Source organism: Culex pipiens, chromosome 2 (assembly GCF_016801865.2).
Source record: "Culex pipiens pallens isolate TS chromosome 2, TS_CPP_V2, whole genome shotgun sequence".
Taxonomy (NCBI): Eukaryota; Metazoa; Arthropoda; class Insecta; order Diptera; family Culicidae; genus Culex; species Culex pipiens.
In genome coordinates, this window is record NC_068938.1 from 174,324,892 (window position 1) to 174,342,877 (window position 17,986).

A 17,986-nucleotide genomic window follows, 5' to 3' on the forward strand; every position below is an offset into this window, starting at 1 on the left:
GTAAGTTTTCAATTTTTTATGAATTGCTCAAGAGTTTCTGGCAACATTTTCCTCCTGATATCATCACCGTCGCTAATTCCTACCGCGAGAGCAAAAATTCCTTCTTTCCAACATCACGGAACGACTCTCTTTTCACCAGCAGGGAAAAAGGGTTCACGCAAATCACGCTTATGTACCTCTACCTAGCAAGCAAAAGTTATGCACACGTTTTACAGGACGTTTTACTGGCCGCTGTTTATGCTCTCTCTAGAGTATGCTCTCGAGCTTGAAGGTTTCGTCGTTGTGCGTAAACCGCAGCCAACCGAAATTTTTGTAATACCTTCTCCTCCTCCCAGGTGGGGGAAAGACGAAAGAATGGAAAGCATTTCCAGCCGGGAGACGACATCGACATCGAGTCCGTCAAACTCAGAACACTGCTTTATGTAACTCGCCAAAGGTGCATGACAATTTAATTTATGCAGAAATTATGTTTCGGCTGGCAGCAACTTTTGGGCTGCAAATCGTAATTTGGCGGAGGTTTTCTTTAATTGCCTTTGGACAACGACGACACGACGACTTCGGGTTTGACCGCGCGGCCCAGGTTGACTTTGGGAGCAGTTCATTGATGAATGGGAATATAATTGGAGGGTAAATAAAGGGAACTTTCAAGAACTGGTCCTACTTTCTCCCTGGCCAACGATTGGAACACGTGTAGAATGTGTCTTTTCAGTGGTTGATGAGCTACGATTGTTTCAGAGGAGTTTCACAAAAATTAATAAATTTCAAAAAGTTTAGAAAAACTTTCTGCTGAAAAGTTGCATGCAAGTTACGCTGCAAGTCCATCAATCAAGGTGCGCTTCCCTCCTGCTTGCCGTAATAATCCAGTGCCCTCTTCAATGAAAGGGGGAGGAGTCTAGCATAAGGACCCCTTTTCAATATGGCATAAGGTTTATTTTTGTTTTTTTTTCTGCTTCAAAAGAACCCCTATTTTTGCAACCGGAACATGATGTTGTGGGCCGTTGAATCGACTGAAATGGGATAGACTTATTAATTCAATTACCAGCTGCGATTGCAGGGACGGTGTGAGGGTCTGAAACGGGAAGAAAAAAAAGAGAAACAACAAGTAATGCTCTGTTTCGTTCGACGACGATTCATACTACTGGTTGAGCTGAAAATCAGGCGGGCTGCGAGGAGAATATTTCGTTTTTTTTTCGCTGAAACAAAATTATTGAAAAATCTGTCCTTGAGTAGGACACGACGACGAAGTTGGTCTTTTGAAAGGACCGGTGGCCATAAATAACCTGGCAGCGCGCAAAATGGACACTTTCCAGCGATGTATCGCCTGCCACCGATAAGAACGACGACGGTGAGGATTGAAGTTTGCCAGAGAAGAAAAATGAGCGAAATGTCTTTTGACACCTGAGTGTGTCATGTTATCGTGAAATTTTTGGCACATAATTTGAATTTTGACAAAAAATGAGACTAATGACAAAATGTATATGTGAAAACAATAAAATATAAATAAGTTTTTAGTACACGGAGAAAAAAAATCCCAAAATCGTGAACAAGCGTTCATAAAAATGGGAATCACGAACAAAGTGTTCAAATCCCATGGTACGATTTTCGTACCATGGGATTTGAACACTTTGTTAATGGTTCCTATTTTCATGAACGCTTGTTTACGATTTTGGGAGCTCTTTTTCTCCATGTAGAACAATTTTTTTTTTAAATTATGTTTTTTGATGATTACAGTCCAGAATCGATTATCCGAAGCCTCGATTATGCGATGTTTCGATTATCCGAAGGTTCGTATAGGACTTTGAATAATCGAATCACGAACAAAAATAAATACCGTAAACCGGGGTGACTTTGATAGGATTTCAATTTATTTTTGGAATATTTCTCAACTGGAAAAGTTTTTCTCAAGATCATCATTTTTAAAACATGTACTGGGGTAGGCCACACAAAGTCCATGCACTATTTTTGAAAAAAGGTTTATTATAATGTTTAGAAAAATAGTTACGTTAAAAATTCTCATTTTAAATTCCGGGGTGACTTTGATAGTCATAGTTTTTTTTGTTAAAATAAGATTAAAGGTGTTCAAGCTTTGTTTTTACTTAAATGTATCATCATCAAGGTTGCTGACATAGTTTTTAAGAAAAAAAAATCGATGTTTATATTTAGTTACCTAAGTTTATAAGCTTTTTATTAAAATTCATATAAATTTTAGGTAAAATTGTTAAAAAGTCGAAATTTTGCCTGAAATTTGTTGAATCTAGTTTTTTTCATAAAATTATCGATTTATATTGCCATTTAAACTAAATTCAAAGCACGAATCACAAGTTTTCACAATTTATATGAAATTTGTTCAACTGAAATTGCCCATAAATTTGGAGATTTTTTTTTAATTATGTTTCCAAAACATGTATTATTTAATATTTACAAAATCATTTTACCTTCTCCTAGTGGAAAATTGTCCAACAAATCTGAAAATGCATTCCATTTTCCGATTCAAAATCATGTTCATTGAGAAAATCATGACATTTTGAGAAGTTTGGAATAATGCCTTTCATCAACATTTTCTTATTAATAGTTAACTAACTTTTTAAACTTTTCAATTTGTTATGAAAAGTTCTTCTTGAGGTACTTTGAGTACTTCTCTACCACGGTCAGTATGATTCCACTACTCCGTACGTATTTAATTTGTACTCTTCATTTTGCGGAAAAATCTCAAACCTAGCAAAGTCACCCCGTTTTCGGGATTCGCTTGTTACATTTTTTAAAATTAAATATCAAATTCCATTTTAGTCAAGTTTGAATGGTTGATTGCCTTTGAAATGACCACATTTTTTGGATTTGATTATCCGAAGTAATTTTTTTTTGATGCGATAATAGAGTCTGGACAGTATATGAAATTAAAATAGATTCGAATATTTGGCAAAGAAGTAGTTCATAACAATTGTTCACAATTTTTTGTTAGCCAAAATTTTTTTTTTCAAAACGCTGTTACTTTTTCAGAAACTTTTTACAATAATTGTGAACATTGAATTTGAATTTGAATGGATTGTTGATACAAAAGCTAGACATTGATAGAATAAACATAATTTTTCGAGGACACTTTGCCATATAGACCATTTTTGATCAATATTCTGTTTCGTTTTGAAATAAGTTAATATTTAAGTTTTTTCCGAAAAATACTTTTAGTAAAAGAAAATAAATATCAATCTAAAGGCGATTTGCTGATTGTAAACTCTGAAAAAAATCCAGTTAAAAGGGACGACATTGAAAATCATTTTAGTTAAATCAGAGGTGACCAAACAATGACCCGCGGGCCAAATGATTTTTAGTGGCTCGCTGACCTATTTTTGATGGTCACGTAAAATTTCCCTTTTACCCACATGTAAAATTGTTTAATAATAATGAATTTTTCATATAGTTAGGTAAAATTGTTGTTATTTATGATTGTATTTCATGTACCGTAAACTGGGGTGACTTTGATAGCCCGGGGTGACTTTAATAGGTTTTTTGAATGCCCGTCAAATGAATATCTAAACATTTTTGAGAATTTTGAGTATGTAAGCATTAAGGGATAGCTTATCATCAAACATATATGCAAAAATGTGACTGTTATTCAAAGATCTCAACGAAAAAAATAAACAAATTTTTTGCGAGTTGAAAAAGGATTTTTAAGGTGTCTCTTCACAAAGAATGATAATAATTTACACTTTATCCATAATAATATAACTCCACCCCTTTTAAAACTCTTTTATTTAGAAAAAAATAAATATTTTTTATTGAATTTATTTATTTTTGGAATGACGAAAATGGCCTACATATACTTGAAATTTGCAACAAAAATAAGCTGATAGAGTTTTGTTTTGTTTTATAGATAAAAATAGCGTAATTTCATTTTTTTTATAAATAATTTTCCACTTTTGGCCTGCAAGTTCATACGAGCTTGCCCGCCAATCAAAAACTTTGGGCACCCCTGATTAAATAGTAGGTAGGGGAAATTCTCGTATGTTTGGCAGGTTAGGCACTCGCTCCTAATTCCATCCAATTGGCTGATTTTAACTATTTAAACAACTAATTTTGCAAAACTTTTAATAGAAACTTGCTTGCTCACTTCTTATTGAGCTATTTATCACTCGATTTCAGTTGAAAACGCTTTTAATTAGCTTTAATTGAATGTCAAATTTCTCACCTGCCAACATTAGAGGCACGCTGGAATTAGATGCTGTTCCCCTACTCGATGAAAAAGTATACTTTAGATTGGTAAGCTAAAAATGTAAAATAATTTTTAGATGTACAGTGGACCTAAAAGAGAAACGTTGGACAACCATTTTCCTATTTTGGACCTACCATTTGACACCTTGTGCTGGAAGCAATTTCTTTTTTTAATTAGAGCTGCTAAAGATTGCAATTATGTTTAACCAAATACATTTAAGTAACTTCTGCAAAATGGTTGGTAAAAATAACGTTTCGTAGACCCACCGTCTACCGAGTTTCGAATCTCGTCTCTGAAATCAACATAATTTTGTCGTTTAGGTCCAATGTTGGAACTAGGTTCAATAGTGAGTTATTTAACGAAGTTGACTTCATAGCTGTCGGCCACTATTGATAGTACCAACCACTAGTGTCTGTCTTTAATCTACAAGTTTTTCGCCACCTTGGGCACCGAAGTGTACGAGAGTATGGCAAGGAGCGACGGCGCCGAATATCCGTATTGACACTTAGATTTTTTAGGGCGCCTACCGCGGGATAAAAAGTTGAGTTAACTAACTCTGTTGAATTTCGTGGTTTTATTTTGTAGAAAATTAAAACTTTCAAAATTTTCCTGTCGATTACAATGTTTATTTTGCAATAAAAAGTTAAAATTGGTATTTTATTCTAGCAACCTCGATAAAACTCTATTTTTTGACACGTACACCCAGAATTGGGCATCGGCATACGAGAGGATAAAGAGCACGATTCGGTAGTAAAATGGTACTGTGTGCGGACGGAGAGGATAAATCCCGAAATTACCGAGAGTACTTTACTCATGGTTCATTTTCCAAAAAAAGTTCATCAATCAAAAAAAAAAGTACCGGTACCGAGACTCGAACCCAAGACCTTCGGTATATTGAACCGTGCCTTTGCCGTATGGGCCACCATGGTTCGGTGACTAAGTGGCGGTCGTTTGTCCATATAAGCCACTCATAGGATGAACTGTTCCAATGAACGAATGAACACGCGAGAGGACTATACTCTCGCAAAATAGCACTTTCCTCACGTTTCTTTTCGTGAGGACTATCCCCTCGTTCTTTAACTTTGGGTGTAGTCTTATGGGTGGTACAAATTTGCCTAGCATTTTCTCAGCTTGCTTTTAGCATTTGTGACATTCATGCGAACATGCAGGTGTATGACTTTCTTACTGGGGAATGCCTGTACATTTTTTGAGTAAACTCAAAAAGACAAGCTTATTTCGCACCTCCTAATATTCTACAGAAAATCTTGGCAAATTTACATCCCACAACAACCTGCACTCTCGGCTCGTGAGCGGTGCCAACTGCCACTCAATAAAAGAAAGGGGTGATAAAAATTTCTATAACGGGTGCTGTGCCAGCAAGTCAACAACGGTGGTGTCCTTTTACAAAAGATTCCCCGTGAACGACACCAGCTAGTGCTGTCAGGGACATCATAAAGGATAATTTAGATTGCTGATAAGAAACTATAAGGCCCGGGTCGAAAGGGTACGAGGATTTTTTTTTCGGAAGACACACACTCCATTCATGTTTTGCACCCACAACATACGTGGTTACGTGAAGTCAACTTTGCTCTCTCAGGTGGAGAAAGGGCTCAACGAAGAGCAACGACAGAAAAGAAAGAGTTCATCGGGCGAAGGAAACCATTAAAATGATGGATTACCCATCAACAAATTTACGGCTTGGCTTTTCAGCCCCGAAAAAAGATGTGTATAAAACGTTCCGGAAAGGCAGCACAGGCTTTTCTGCTTTGCCTTATCTCGGCAGAAGTTATCAGGTAAGCGCAATTTAAAGACAATTTTACGCTTCTCAAACATTAAGATAAGAAACAGCGCCCTCCGAAAATCTGGATGCATCCCACCGTTGTGGACCGTTAGCCACGTCACACCACGTGTTGAACTCCCCCCGTAATAGCGCTGAGGGACCACCTTTTGCGGGCTGATGACAGGAGGTAGTCAATTCCGGGAAACACATAAAACTCGAGTTTTCGGAAGCTAAAACGATAAATTTCCTTCTGGTTGTCGTTGTTGCGCGTTCGAGAAGGTAGGTTTTGTCTGATCCTATGTAATTGGAATCCTCCGCTCACTCTCGGTGGAAACCTAAAACATCTCCGAGGAAGACCGTCGGATTATCGGCCGGGTCGTATCTCGTTTTTGGGTTGAATTTTGTGGGCTTTTTTTCGTTGGTCAGTTCTGGATGTTTTTTGGGGCAGTGGTTGTCAAGTTTGTGGTATTTCGAGTATTCTCCAAACAGAAGATTTAGTAATAAGTCTAAATTTGAATATTGTTACAATTTTTTTAATTGAAGTAAGTAAGTAAATCTAAAATTACTTAGAAATAGTAGATTTGAGAACCTCTGCCCCGTAGGAAAGTCGTCAAGGGAGGACACTGAAATCAATGAACTAGCCACCGACCCGCCGGAGAGAGAGGTACATTAATTTTAATCACTGCTGCTACCACCACTATTGGAAGGCTTCTTTGGCTTAAGCCGCGTGCGCGCGTTCGCTCAGCCTTAAATAGTCGATTAATTGTGATAGATAGCTGGTCGGCGGACTCCCCGTATTGTGAGTGGTGTGCCACCTGTGTCAACATTAATGGATGTCGCCGCATGTCAACATTACAGGTTGCAGATGTCGAAGGATTTCGTAACCGCGAACTTCAGCACCAAAAAAAACTGTAAAGGTCCGTCTTTGGCCATGCCCGGCCGCGCTTAATTACCGCTCAATTCTAATCGAATTAATCCCGCGCAAGGTGGTACGTACAGTGACCCCTTGAAGCTTAGAAATGCCGAAAAAAAACGAAGTCTCAATTCAATCCCGCAGCAGGTTGCCAAAAGTATACACAAAATGCGCGGGGTCAACAAAAGACGCGCAGAAATTTGATTAATGTCTTCATCGCTAGGATGCCGACTTCAATCTGGGTTGTAATTGCTCACCATTCTTAATCGCTGCCGCCGCCGCCGTTGAGGCTGCTGATGATCACCCAACTCCAGGTGGGGTTTCGTCGTATGGGAGAAAGCCCGCCTCATCTTCTTATAATAACACCCATTTTTGGATGCTGGGCGGCGGCTGCGACTTCGCGCGGCCGTCGCGAATTTCGAGAATCCCCCGTTGGAGCCCTAATAATAGGCAAAACCTGGTGACGACCGGTGGGATTGTAGGGGATTGTTGGGTTTCTACGGTGGTAGGTATCCTAAACTGAAATTAACGTTAGTCACTTTTTTATCCCGAATATCACCTTTTTCACCTTTTTCAGACAAATTGAAACTATCTTTAAATACATTTAAAATTAATTATTCCAAATCATTCCAGTCTGCTAATGCCTAAAATTATTACTATCATTAAAAAATAGTCAAAAACTTGCCAGGACTCTAGAATTTTTCGATCTAAAAAACAGGCTTAGTGATTTTTTATGCTTAAAAACAGAAAATTAAAAAATACAGATGGTATTTTCTAAAGTGTTTTTATATTAAACATCAATTAAACATTTCAATGCTTTCACTAAGAATATTTATTTTTAAATGTAGTAAGTTCCAAAGTAAAATATGTACTCGAAATTGTTTACAAAATACCGTATTTTTCGTAAGTACTCAAATTCTCTTAATTTGCAATATGGGTATCAAACGAATCGAAATTTTGCATACATTATTACTTCTTTGCAGGTTTTTTTGGAAAATACTAAAATTTTCACAAATTACCGTATTTTTTCGAAAATACTTACCGTATTTTTTCAAAAATGGTAAAATTTTCAAAATGTGCGAAATTTTTTGAAAAAAAAAACAAAAAAAAATTAAAAATACAGGTTTTTTCGAAAGTACTCAAATTTGTTTTGTTTTTTCACATTAATTGAGTTTTTTGAAAAAAAAAAAACAAAAAAAATCACAAAATACCATTTTGTTTCTAAAATACTCAAATTTTCATAATTTGCAATATGGGTATCAAACGAAGCGAAATTTTGTTTTTAGATTCCAGAAAAAACTGTAATTTGTGAAAATTTTACTATTTGAAAAAAACTCTAATAAATTGAAAAAGCAAACAAACATTTGATTCGTTTTGCATATTTTGAAAATTTTAGTATTTTTGAAAAAATACGATATTTTGAGAACATTTTAGTATTTTAAAAAAAACTTTAATAAAGGGAAAAAGCATACAAAATGACGCTTCTTTTTTACCTTTGTACATTGCAAATTATGAAAATTAGAGTATTTTCGAAAAAATACGATGTTTTGAGAAAATTTTAGTATTTTCTAAAAAACCCTCTAACAAATTGAAAAAGCATATCAAATTTCGCTTCGTTTGATTTGTGAAAATTTTACTATTTGAAAAAACTTTAATAAATTGAAAAAGCAAACAAACATTTGATTCGTTTTGCATATTTTGAAAATTTTAGTATTTTTGAAAAAAATACGATATTTTGAGAACATTTTAGTATTTAAAAAAACTTTAATAAAGGGAAAAAGCATAAAAAATGACGCTTCTTTTTTACCTTTGTACATTGAAAATTATGAAAATTAGAGTATTTTCGAAAAAATACGATTTTTTCAGAAAATTTTAGTATTTTCTAAAAAACCCTCTAACAAATTGAAAAAGCATATCAAATTTCGCTTCGTTTGATTTGTGAAAATTTTACTATTTGAAAAAACTCTAATAAATTGAAAAAGCAAACAAACATTTGATTCGTTTTGCATATTTTGAAAATTTTAGTATTTTCGAAAAAATACGATATTTTGGGAACATTTTAGCATTTAAAAAAAACTTCAATAAAGGGAAAAAGCATAAAAAATGACGCTTCTTTTTTACCTTTGTACATTGCAAATTATGAAAATTAGAATATTTTCGAAAAATACGATGTTTTGAGAAAATTTTAGTATTTTCTAAAAAACCCTCTAACAAATTGAAAAAGCATATCAAATTTCGCTTCGTTTGATACCCATTGTGCAATTTTTTTTTTTAAATTTGAGTGTTTTCGAAAAAAATGTATTTTGAGAAAATTTTAGTATTTAAGTATTAAGGATATTATTTTAGGTTTAAAATCGAGCCAAACATTTCAAAAAGGCTAACAACACTAAAGCTAAACAGTTGTCGAACCAAAATTTTCATTACGTTCATTAATCCTTCTTGAAAAAGTTTTTATTATTATTTATTTTTAATCATTTAACAATATTATGATTGTTACGATTGTTAGAAATAATTCGCAACATGGTAAACATGACACAGAACATAGAATTTCTACAAATTTAATGTGGGCTATTTGATTTATTGCACAAAATAAATAAAAAAAAGTTGCTTGCAATTTTTGGTTTTGTTAAAAAATGGGTGTAAATAATAGTAGACAAATAGGCCATCGCAAATTTCATTTCTAGGTCTCCCCTTTTAAAATTTCCGAAAAACATCAAGGAGCAAAAAAAAAAATCACAAAAATTTTAATTTTAATTGAAAAAACTAAAAAAGTATTGTAAATAATTCAGAATACATAGTTTAACGCTTATTTGTGCATTTTTATTCAAGTAAAGTCTTTTAAACCCCTTAACAGGAAAAGACGTTGAACTTCAGAAGAAAAAAAATCATTTATTCATAGATATTTTTGGTTATTTTTTGACTGTAGCATAACTGTGCTGATGTATTTTTTCATACTTTTTGTTTCGATGCTTCGAAAACAGGATCAAAATTTAGTTATTTTTTTTTTCTGCCAAGAGATCGCTTTTTAGTTATTAATTCTTTAAATTTCTAAAATTTTCAAGAATTGAAGGTGCCAAAAACCATAATATTCATGAAAAAGATTTCCAAGAAATTTTCAATCATTTTTGAATGATTTTAAAGTTTTTTTTTTCCACGAAATCTGAAAAACAAATAATCTAAAGATCTGTAAGCCTCCTCCTCCCATATTCAAATGAAGATCCACTTCCAGATTCCCGTGATGGCGGTCCCCACCAAGCACAATCAGCGGGTGCTTTCATCAACCAAATTTATAGCAAAATAGTTGAATTCCCCCTATTCAATGCACAACCAACTAGGGGGTATGTACAATCAGAATCCATGACCCAGTCCTGCTAAGCCCCTAGATAAACAATTCCACGACTAGTAGTTGAGATTACCCATTCCAAACCCCCTCGGGAGAATCGACGTCGATCTCGTTGAATTCATCTCGCACAAAACGCTGGCCAAATAATTAACAATATGTTTCAATGTTCCCGAAGAGGCGACTGTTTTAAAATTTGAACTGTTTGTTCATTGTGCGGCGCTCCTCCTCACCGAAAAGGTAGGGTTCATTCAAACTACAAAACTACACCCCAGCCGTATGCAGCAACAAACCCGCCAGGAGTAGATTTCCGTTGTTGAAATGCTGGATGGGTTTTTAAAAATTTGGCCCCAGGCGATCGCAGCGAAAAACGGCTCCGGCTTCCATAATGTATGAGGAGTTGAACATATTGTCGGATCTTTTTTTTTTTTTGCTGCCGGCTCGAGGCAAGGCCTTGATTTAGAAGGATGTCGGGATTTGCGACGACCCAGACCTAGTGGCGTCATGTGAGTAATTTTTGTTTGTTCAGGGGGTTCGGGAGGGACATGTGTGTGTATTTGGGTTTGGAGGGAGGATGATTTTTTTTTTATATGTTATGTTGGTCCTGGAATTTCAAATGCCAATAATGGTGAACAGGAAGGAAAGGATTTGGGAGGGGGCATAATTTGATTAGGAAATTAATTTCTTTTCGGCATTTGCTGGGAACGCACCGAAAATGTTTGCCTCTTGATTAGATTATTTCCGTTTTTCGAATGATTAGCTCATGAATTAAGGTTCAAAATTGAGAGTTTAACATGAATTTTAACGACCTTCCCGTAAAGACAAAACTGTTGAAATATATGTCCCTTTAACACACATTAACATTAACATTAACCTCTTCCTGGTCAATAAATCGCTCGTCGTTGTCACTCCTCAATCCCACCTCTGAAAGCCATTCGAAATTTAATTAATTTTTCCCCTCAGAAAAAGACGCCCATTCCATAAATCGTCTCACTTTATGTTGCTTCGGACCGCGTTCGTGGCGCACTTGACCACGGTGTAGGTTCACCTAAAATGCGCTAAATTACGGCCCCCAAACTGCAATTCACATGTCCCAGAGAGAGAGAGAGAGAGAGAGATCCGACCCCCGAAAACGGAACCACCCGGAGCCGCCCATGTGGTCCCCCCGTCCATAGCTGTTTTCCTTTAATTTCTGTCCGTTTTGTATCAAAACAGCGGAACCGACCCATAAATTTCCGGGGGAACTCGCGCGCGCCTCGCCACCTGGGTAGAACAAAATTCGACGCGACTTTTTAGGCCTCCATTCATAAATTCCGCCAAAAAATTGAGACCCTGAGAAAAAAAAACTCGAGTGAGAAAGCCCACCCAACAGCGATTCCAATTCCGGAGCCCAAGACTTGACTGTGGTGCCTTTCTTGTTTATGCTTCCGATCGGTGATAATTAATTCTCCAATAAACCGTCACCCCAGAAATCCACCCATTAAGAGCATCCCTACCGGTCGAACATTAGTGTTGAAGGAAAGGCCCCCAGACTCCAACCGAAATGCAGCCGAATCAAACGGTGTGAAATTATTAATTAGTTTTGATTCACTGCCAAGTATGGTTTCCACTCGAAAAAAACGGTGGGAACCTGCGTCGAGATTTGGATTTTGGTGCCATAACTGGTTTAGTAGCTGGCAGTGCTAGTAGTTTTGACGAATTTGACGAGATGACGGGGCTAATAACTTAATACGATTGTACCGGGGGAGGTCCAATCAACGCGATCGCGTAATCTGATGTGTGTTTGATTAATGGGACTGCGAAATCCCTTTGTTTTAGATTAACTAAATTGATTTTGTTGGACGCATTTTGCGTCAATTTCGGTAAAGTTTTTTTTTCAATGAATCCACTTAAGGAGTTACATACATGCACATACTTAACCGTTCTTTAAATCTGTATACATGGCATTCAAATATACGTTTTCAGTTATTAACAAAATAAGTTTGAAGACATTTGGTCGCACGATTGCCGAGATATAGCTATTTGAAGTTAGCAGTTTCAATCAACTCAATATTTTGGTGAAGACTTGTTAAACCAGTCCCGTGTGAACGTCAAAGACCGATTTTCAAAAAGGTTTGTTTTAAAAAAGATAACAATATTTTTTCATTTTTCATAAAGAAAATCATCAGTTTTGATTTTGTTTATTTTGAATTTTGTATATAGCCGATATAGAGAAAAATGTCCGCTCTCTGCTAAGAAATCAAACCTTTTGCTCAGTAACCGCAATATTTATCCAATTTACTCGGTGTTTGACTATTCGCTTTGTGCAAAAAAATTGAACCTTCAATCGTTGGTTACTCTCTTCTCTCATGAAATAGCTTTATGAATTTTCAGGAGTAATTTGAAATGATCTTTTCAGGCGGGTATAAATATATTTTCCCTTTAAAATTGGTTCGAAAAATCAGGGGGCATAGGCACATATTTATTCAAAACACATCAAAATTTCAATGGAATGTCAAGTGCAATCAGCTGAAATCAATTTCAAATGCATTCCCTTGCGTTTAGAATCATTTTTAGCATTTGGTGTTTATTCATAAATTTATTGAATTTTTTTGTTTCCGTCAAATCATATTGTTTTGAAAACTAATGGTTGCAAAACAACTGAACTAGTGTAAAATGCATTTTAAAATACTTTTTTTTTCGTTCAAATGTTGAGAGCATGGTTTGTTATTTAACCTTTTATCTTATTTTTTTGCTCCCTCTCGAACGCGGCCAGAGCAGAGGAACATAAATTTAAAAAAAATATTTGCATCAACATAATATGCATAAATCTGTAATATGATATTTGAAATTTTCTACGTGTATGTAACCTCTTAAGGTGGTAGATGGTGTCTTGCACTTTTGGAACAATGACTGTCAATGATGGTTCTGAATTCAGGGTCCAGAAATAGTAAATTGAAATGAAAAAAAAATCACTATCTGTAATATGCTTCTAAAAACAACACAAAGATAACCATTTTTTGATGGAAACATTCTGAACCAGTATTTGAATGTTTTTCTAAAACAAACATGGCTGCCAAATGGCCGATCTGGAATGATGCCTTCAAGAGCCTTAAAAACGTAAGACGTCATAAAATCATTATTAAAAAAAAGTTAAAAATGTTGTTTAGTTTTTCAGCACGTAGGATAAATACGACCAGTGCTGAAAAAAAAAATAGTTTTGCAACGAGTCGCATACAACAGTTTTTTGCAATTCCAAAAAATATTTTTGTATGTTTTCCCACTTTATTTTGATCAACATAGTCTCGAAAAGTATTACTATTCGATACAAGTGCTGAAAAGTTGAACTATTCATCACACAAAAAATTGCTTTAATGCACTTTCCAGTATTGTTATTTTTAATTATGACGAGTCACTCACGTCACTCTACAATGACAGAAAAAGTAAGTTTTTTTTCAAATTGTGTAATAATGTGTTTAAAAACTGCGTGCACATGATTTTCTTTTTCAAACTTCTTCAAACGTCAAACTTCTTGGTTTAAAAAGAAGGGGAAAACGGACAGTTCGTCAGAATGACTGAATATGTAGAAATACTGCTTTACAGAGACAGATTTTTTTTAAACAAGTATGCTTATTTTTTCTTAAATAAATGTTGACAATTTTATTCATCCTTTTGATTTATTCGACTACAATGAGGAAATTTTAGCAGTTTTGAAATCTTTCTTAATTCTAAATATATTTCTTAAAAAATATGTCCAAATTTCACGTAATTTCATCTGGTGAATTTGCCAAAGGATCAATTCTTTCCAAAACATGGTGGAATTAAATATGAGTCATTCCATCTGAAGCGGAACAGCATTTGAAAATTACCCTCTCCGATCCTGCTCAAATTTGCCAGGGCTGTTGGTACTATCAAAACATGCAAGAATCCTGAATTTCATCCAAATCGGACCACCCCCTCCATTTTTGTAACCACCCAAAAAATCGACTTTTCGGCGATTTTGGAGCGAACCTGCTAGTTTCAAATGGCTATAGCTCAGGAACCACAAATCTTAGAAGGTCGGTCTTAGACTCAATTTTGAAGGAAATTGGACGTAGAATATATTTTCGTGCTCAAAATTTTGCTTTATTTATTTTTTCTACCTGTATTACGCAATTGAAAACTTCAAACGGCTGTATCTCAAAACACTCCTACTTATTTTTTTGATTTTACCTCACCATCGTATTCCCCGGACAATTTTACATAAGAATCACTTATCGACAGAAATGAATATGTTTCGTTCCAGAGTTATCGAATTTAAAAGTTTTGAGTATTTGAGATTACCTACATCAGCTTCATTCGTCGCATCTGCTAGAAGCACAAAGGCAGGCTGATCAATAACTGCTACCTGGTGTTCTGGGAGACGATTAATTTAATTTTTATTTTTATAATTTTACGCAAATATTTATTCAAATAGCAAATGCCTTGATCAATCTATTTTTGTGTAAAGAATATTTATTGGGTTATTTTGAATGCACCGTTTTTTACGTGTTTCTAACCGTTTTATAGTACCCCCGAGGCCATGACTAAGGCCTTTGTCATGGGTGGTAGCAAAATAGTGCCATTTAGCAGGGTGGTAGTAAAATAGTGCCATTCAGCAAAAAAAATGTTTTTGAATGGTTGAAAAATTTATTTTTTCTCAATTTCAACTCATTGAAATGCTATACCTTGAAAATATATTTTCAATGATGGACATACATAAGGGCACCCAGAAAAAATGTATCTTTGTTCTTCAAGCGGAAAACTGTTTTCTTTTGGGTTATTTTAAATATCTGTGTCAATTATGGCAAAGATTAACCCATTGATCCCCAGGGCTGAAGCTGGGGAAAAATGATGTTCATACCAAAATGACTGTGCACTGTGCAGGGAACAATATTCAGCTTGTCAAGCAGGGTTTTGAAAACAGTCCCATATTCTGGGAACAATGTCTTACATAAACAATATTCAGTAGAAAAAATAATATTTTAAAAATTTAATCAAAAAATTATTATTAAATGCCTGAATTTTACAGTTAGATTGCAAATTCGCTTCAGCAGTCCCATAAACATACGTAGCAAAAACACTTACTGCTAAGCTGTCGGCAGTCACACCCAAATTTGCTATTTAAATGAGGACACTTCAATGAATATTTGGTATAATGCCAGCTAAAGGATACTCAAAATGTGTTTAACACAGTTAAAAATATGTCTGAATGTGATTGATACAAGATTTGATCATTTTGCCATTATTTATTTATATTTCATCAATTAATTGTTGTTGTTTTTTTTTGTTTTTAAGTTTCCAAATAAAGATCCTGCTGCTTATTCGACCGTATCAGTATATTTTTAGGTTAGGTTTGGTTTTCGGTCTGTTTGGGGAATCAAAACACTTGTATGTTCTCTTCATCCTACATACAAGTGTTTGGTTCCCCATACGGATCGAAAGCCAAACCTAACCAAAAAATTCCAAATTAAATTAAAAAAATTACTGTGTTGTACTTCGAGTTTATCTAATTTGTCTTATTCGTCCTCTTCAAACGTAAGTCTAGGTGATGTGAAGTGTTCCCCTAATATTGTCTCCGTCATCACCCCAGTTGATCAGCAGGAACCACAACCTGTTTTTTACGACCACACTCTGTTGTAAACAAGATTGATCAGCTGCTGCGAGCCTCAAAAAATGAGTGGCGAAATTTTCCCGCCACAATATGTGCGTCTGCTAGAAGGTTTACGATGACGACAAGAAATTGGCAACATATCGACAATTTTTTACTACCAATCGCGGAGCAGGCGGATTCGCGATAGTGATCACCCCCCTCGAAAAAGGTACGAAGTCTACAAGCGCGACAGAAGCATTGAACTACTTTCGGTGAGGTTTGTTGTGGGGAGGAAGTTTCGCCGAAACTCGCGCGCAAACGTTTGATGATGATGGAAGATTTCGCGGGTCCGGACAGGATCGGTGAAAGGCCGGGGATGCTAGATAAAATTAATTACATTTCTAATTTACCCCCGCGGTGGTGGCGGCCAAACAAACTTTTGCGCGAATCTGCGTGGCGAACTTTTTTCGGACGACCTGCGACGACGACGACGCCGACGTGCGCGCGCGCAAGGCTCAGGTTTAGGTCGTAAAGAGTGGAGTAGAAAAAACGGTATAAAGGAAGATTAATGATTAAATTGTACCAACATGATTTATAATCGAAATGAAACGCAAAGATTTTGTTGATTTTTTCGGTCGTCGGAGCGGGGTTGGCTTGATTGACCGAATTATCGCCAAGTCGTCGTCGTCGTGGTCGAAATTGTTGCTCTAACATATTTTCACTTTTGATTAAGTTTTAATCTTTTGGAAGCTCGGAAAAGATGAAACGAACTAGAGGTGGCGCTCTCCACGCAGAGTCTGGGGGAGGCTGGACTCTGAATGGAGGTGATTGATTAATAAGTGCATTTCGTCGCCATCGTGCTAACTTGTCGTACGTGCATTTTGGGCCAAATTGAGTTAAGAACGCCATTTTGTGCAGCTCACAATGCCTCACCTTTTGACCTTCACAGATCCCCAAAATTCGATTTCAATCCTGAGATATTCAACAAAAACCGAAAAAACTCCGTGCATTTTTGTCACTTTACATATGAAAGTAGTTTCAATCTTGTCGTGCTATCTTGTCACTCCCTGAAAATTGATGTAAGTGCGACAAAAGGCCAAAGGGATTTCAGGCCAGGAAAGTCAGGATGCGTTTGTCGCACGTACAAGCTAGACTACCGTAAACATTTGTAATTATAACTCGGGACTCTAGCAACCAACTTCAACCAAATTTCGGGACAATGCACAGAATGGTCAGCCAAACAAAACGTGTTTGTTATTGTTTACATTGCGTGCTCTCGTTTTTGTATATTCAAGGTCAAACATTAAAACGCGTTTTTCTCGGAACGTTGAAATGGCGGGTGCGACAAGATAGCACGACGACGTCGATTTGTCGAGAGGTTCACGATTGGAGGGTTTGATTGATTGCACCACCGTGGTGGTGAATCGAGATTTTGTCAGGGAATTTATTTAGTGCAGAGCAGATTTCAGTACAACTCAATTATGTTGATGTTTTGGCTCAGGGTGATCAGATTTTTACAACTTTGCCAAACGATTCGAAACGATTTATCCAAAAATCGTCTTCTTTCGAACCATCTCCAACTTCCAATTAAACTTGAAGATCATCGCAAAAAACCTCAAAAGTAGACCGGATGGCGAAACCCTTGGCGTTCGCGTGGCCACCAGACTGTACCAGACCGGAGGTTCCCTTCCGCCAGCGCCGGTGACCGCGCGCGCATCGATTGTTGTGACGATTTATGTCCAAAATACATCGGTGTGAAACATTTGCTTCCTCCCATAAACCTCCAAGGTTTTTTTTTCATAAATATCGCGGCCACTTCTTTTCCGCCGACTGGGTGCCTCGTGCGCGGATTACTTTAATTCGCTTAATTCGGGTTCGTCGTCGCGGCTGCTAAAGTGTCGAAAGAACTGGTGAGAATTGGAGTTTTTCGGAGACCCCGTTTTTGGTGCGGACTTTCTTCGCTCTGGACGCGCGCTCAGCGGATATCCGAGTGTAGTTTTAAAGGTTTTGGGTTGGCGGCGGGGGGTTTGGCCAACATTCGAATATTTGTGTTAATTAATAATTAATAACGCTCAACACTTGGGTACTTTTTTACGAACTCGCGGGAAGTGGCGCGACAATGCTCCGTTTTCTGCACTTCCTTTCGGAGACGCTCT

The 17,986-nt window shown here is 36.3% G+C and overlaps 1 protein-coding gene across 5 annotated transcripts in view; it reads right to left on the reverse strand.

The window, feature by feature from the left end:
- LOC120416997 (transcription factor AP-2-epsilon) overlaps positions 1–17,986 on the reverse strand; it is a 279,517-nt gene that overhangs the window by 41,138 nt on the left and 220,393 nt on the right. For 2 of the 5 annotated variants that reach the window (XM_039578937.2, XM_039578933.2), the window contains one exon: positions 1,040–1,069. The exons of the other annotated variants lie outside the window; for them this stretch is intronic. In XM_039578937.2, coding sequence (XP_039434871.1) covers positions 1,040–1,069 — 30 coding nt within the window. The remainder of the gene's footprint in view (positions 1–1,039; positions 1,070–17,986) is intronic. 5 annotated transcript variants of the gene reach the window in all.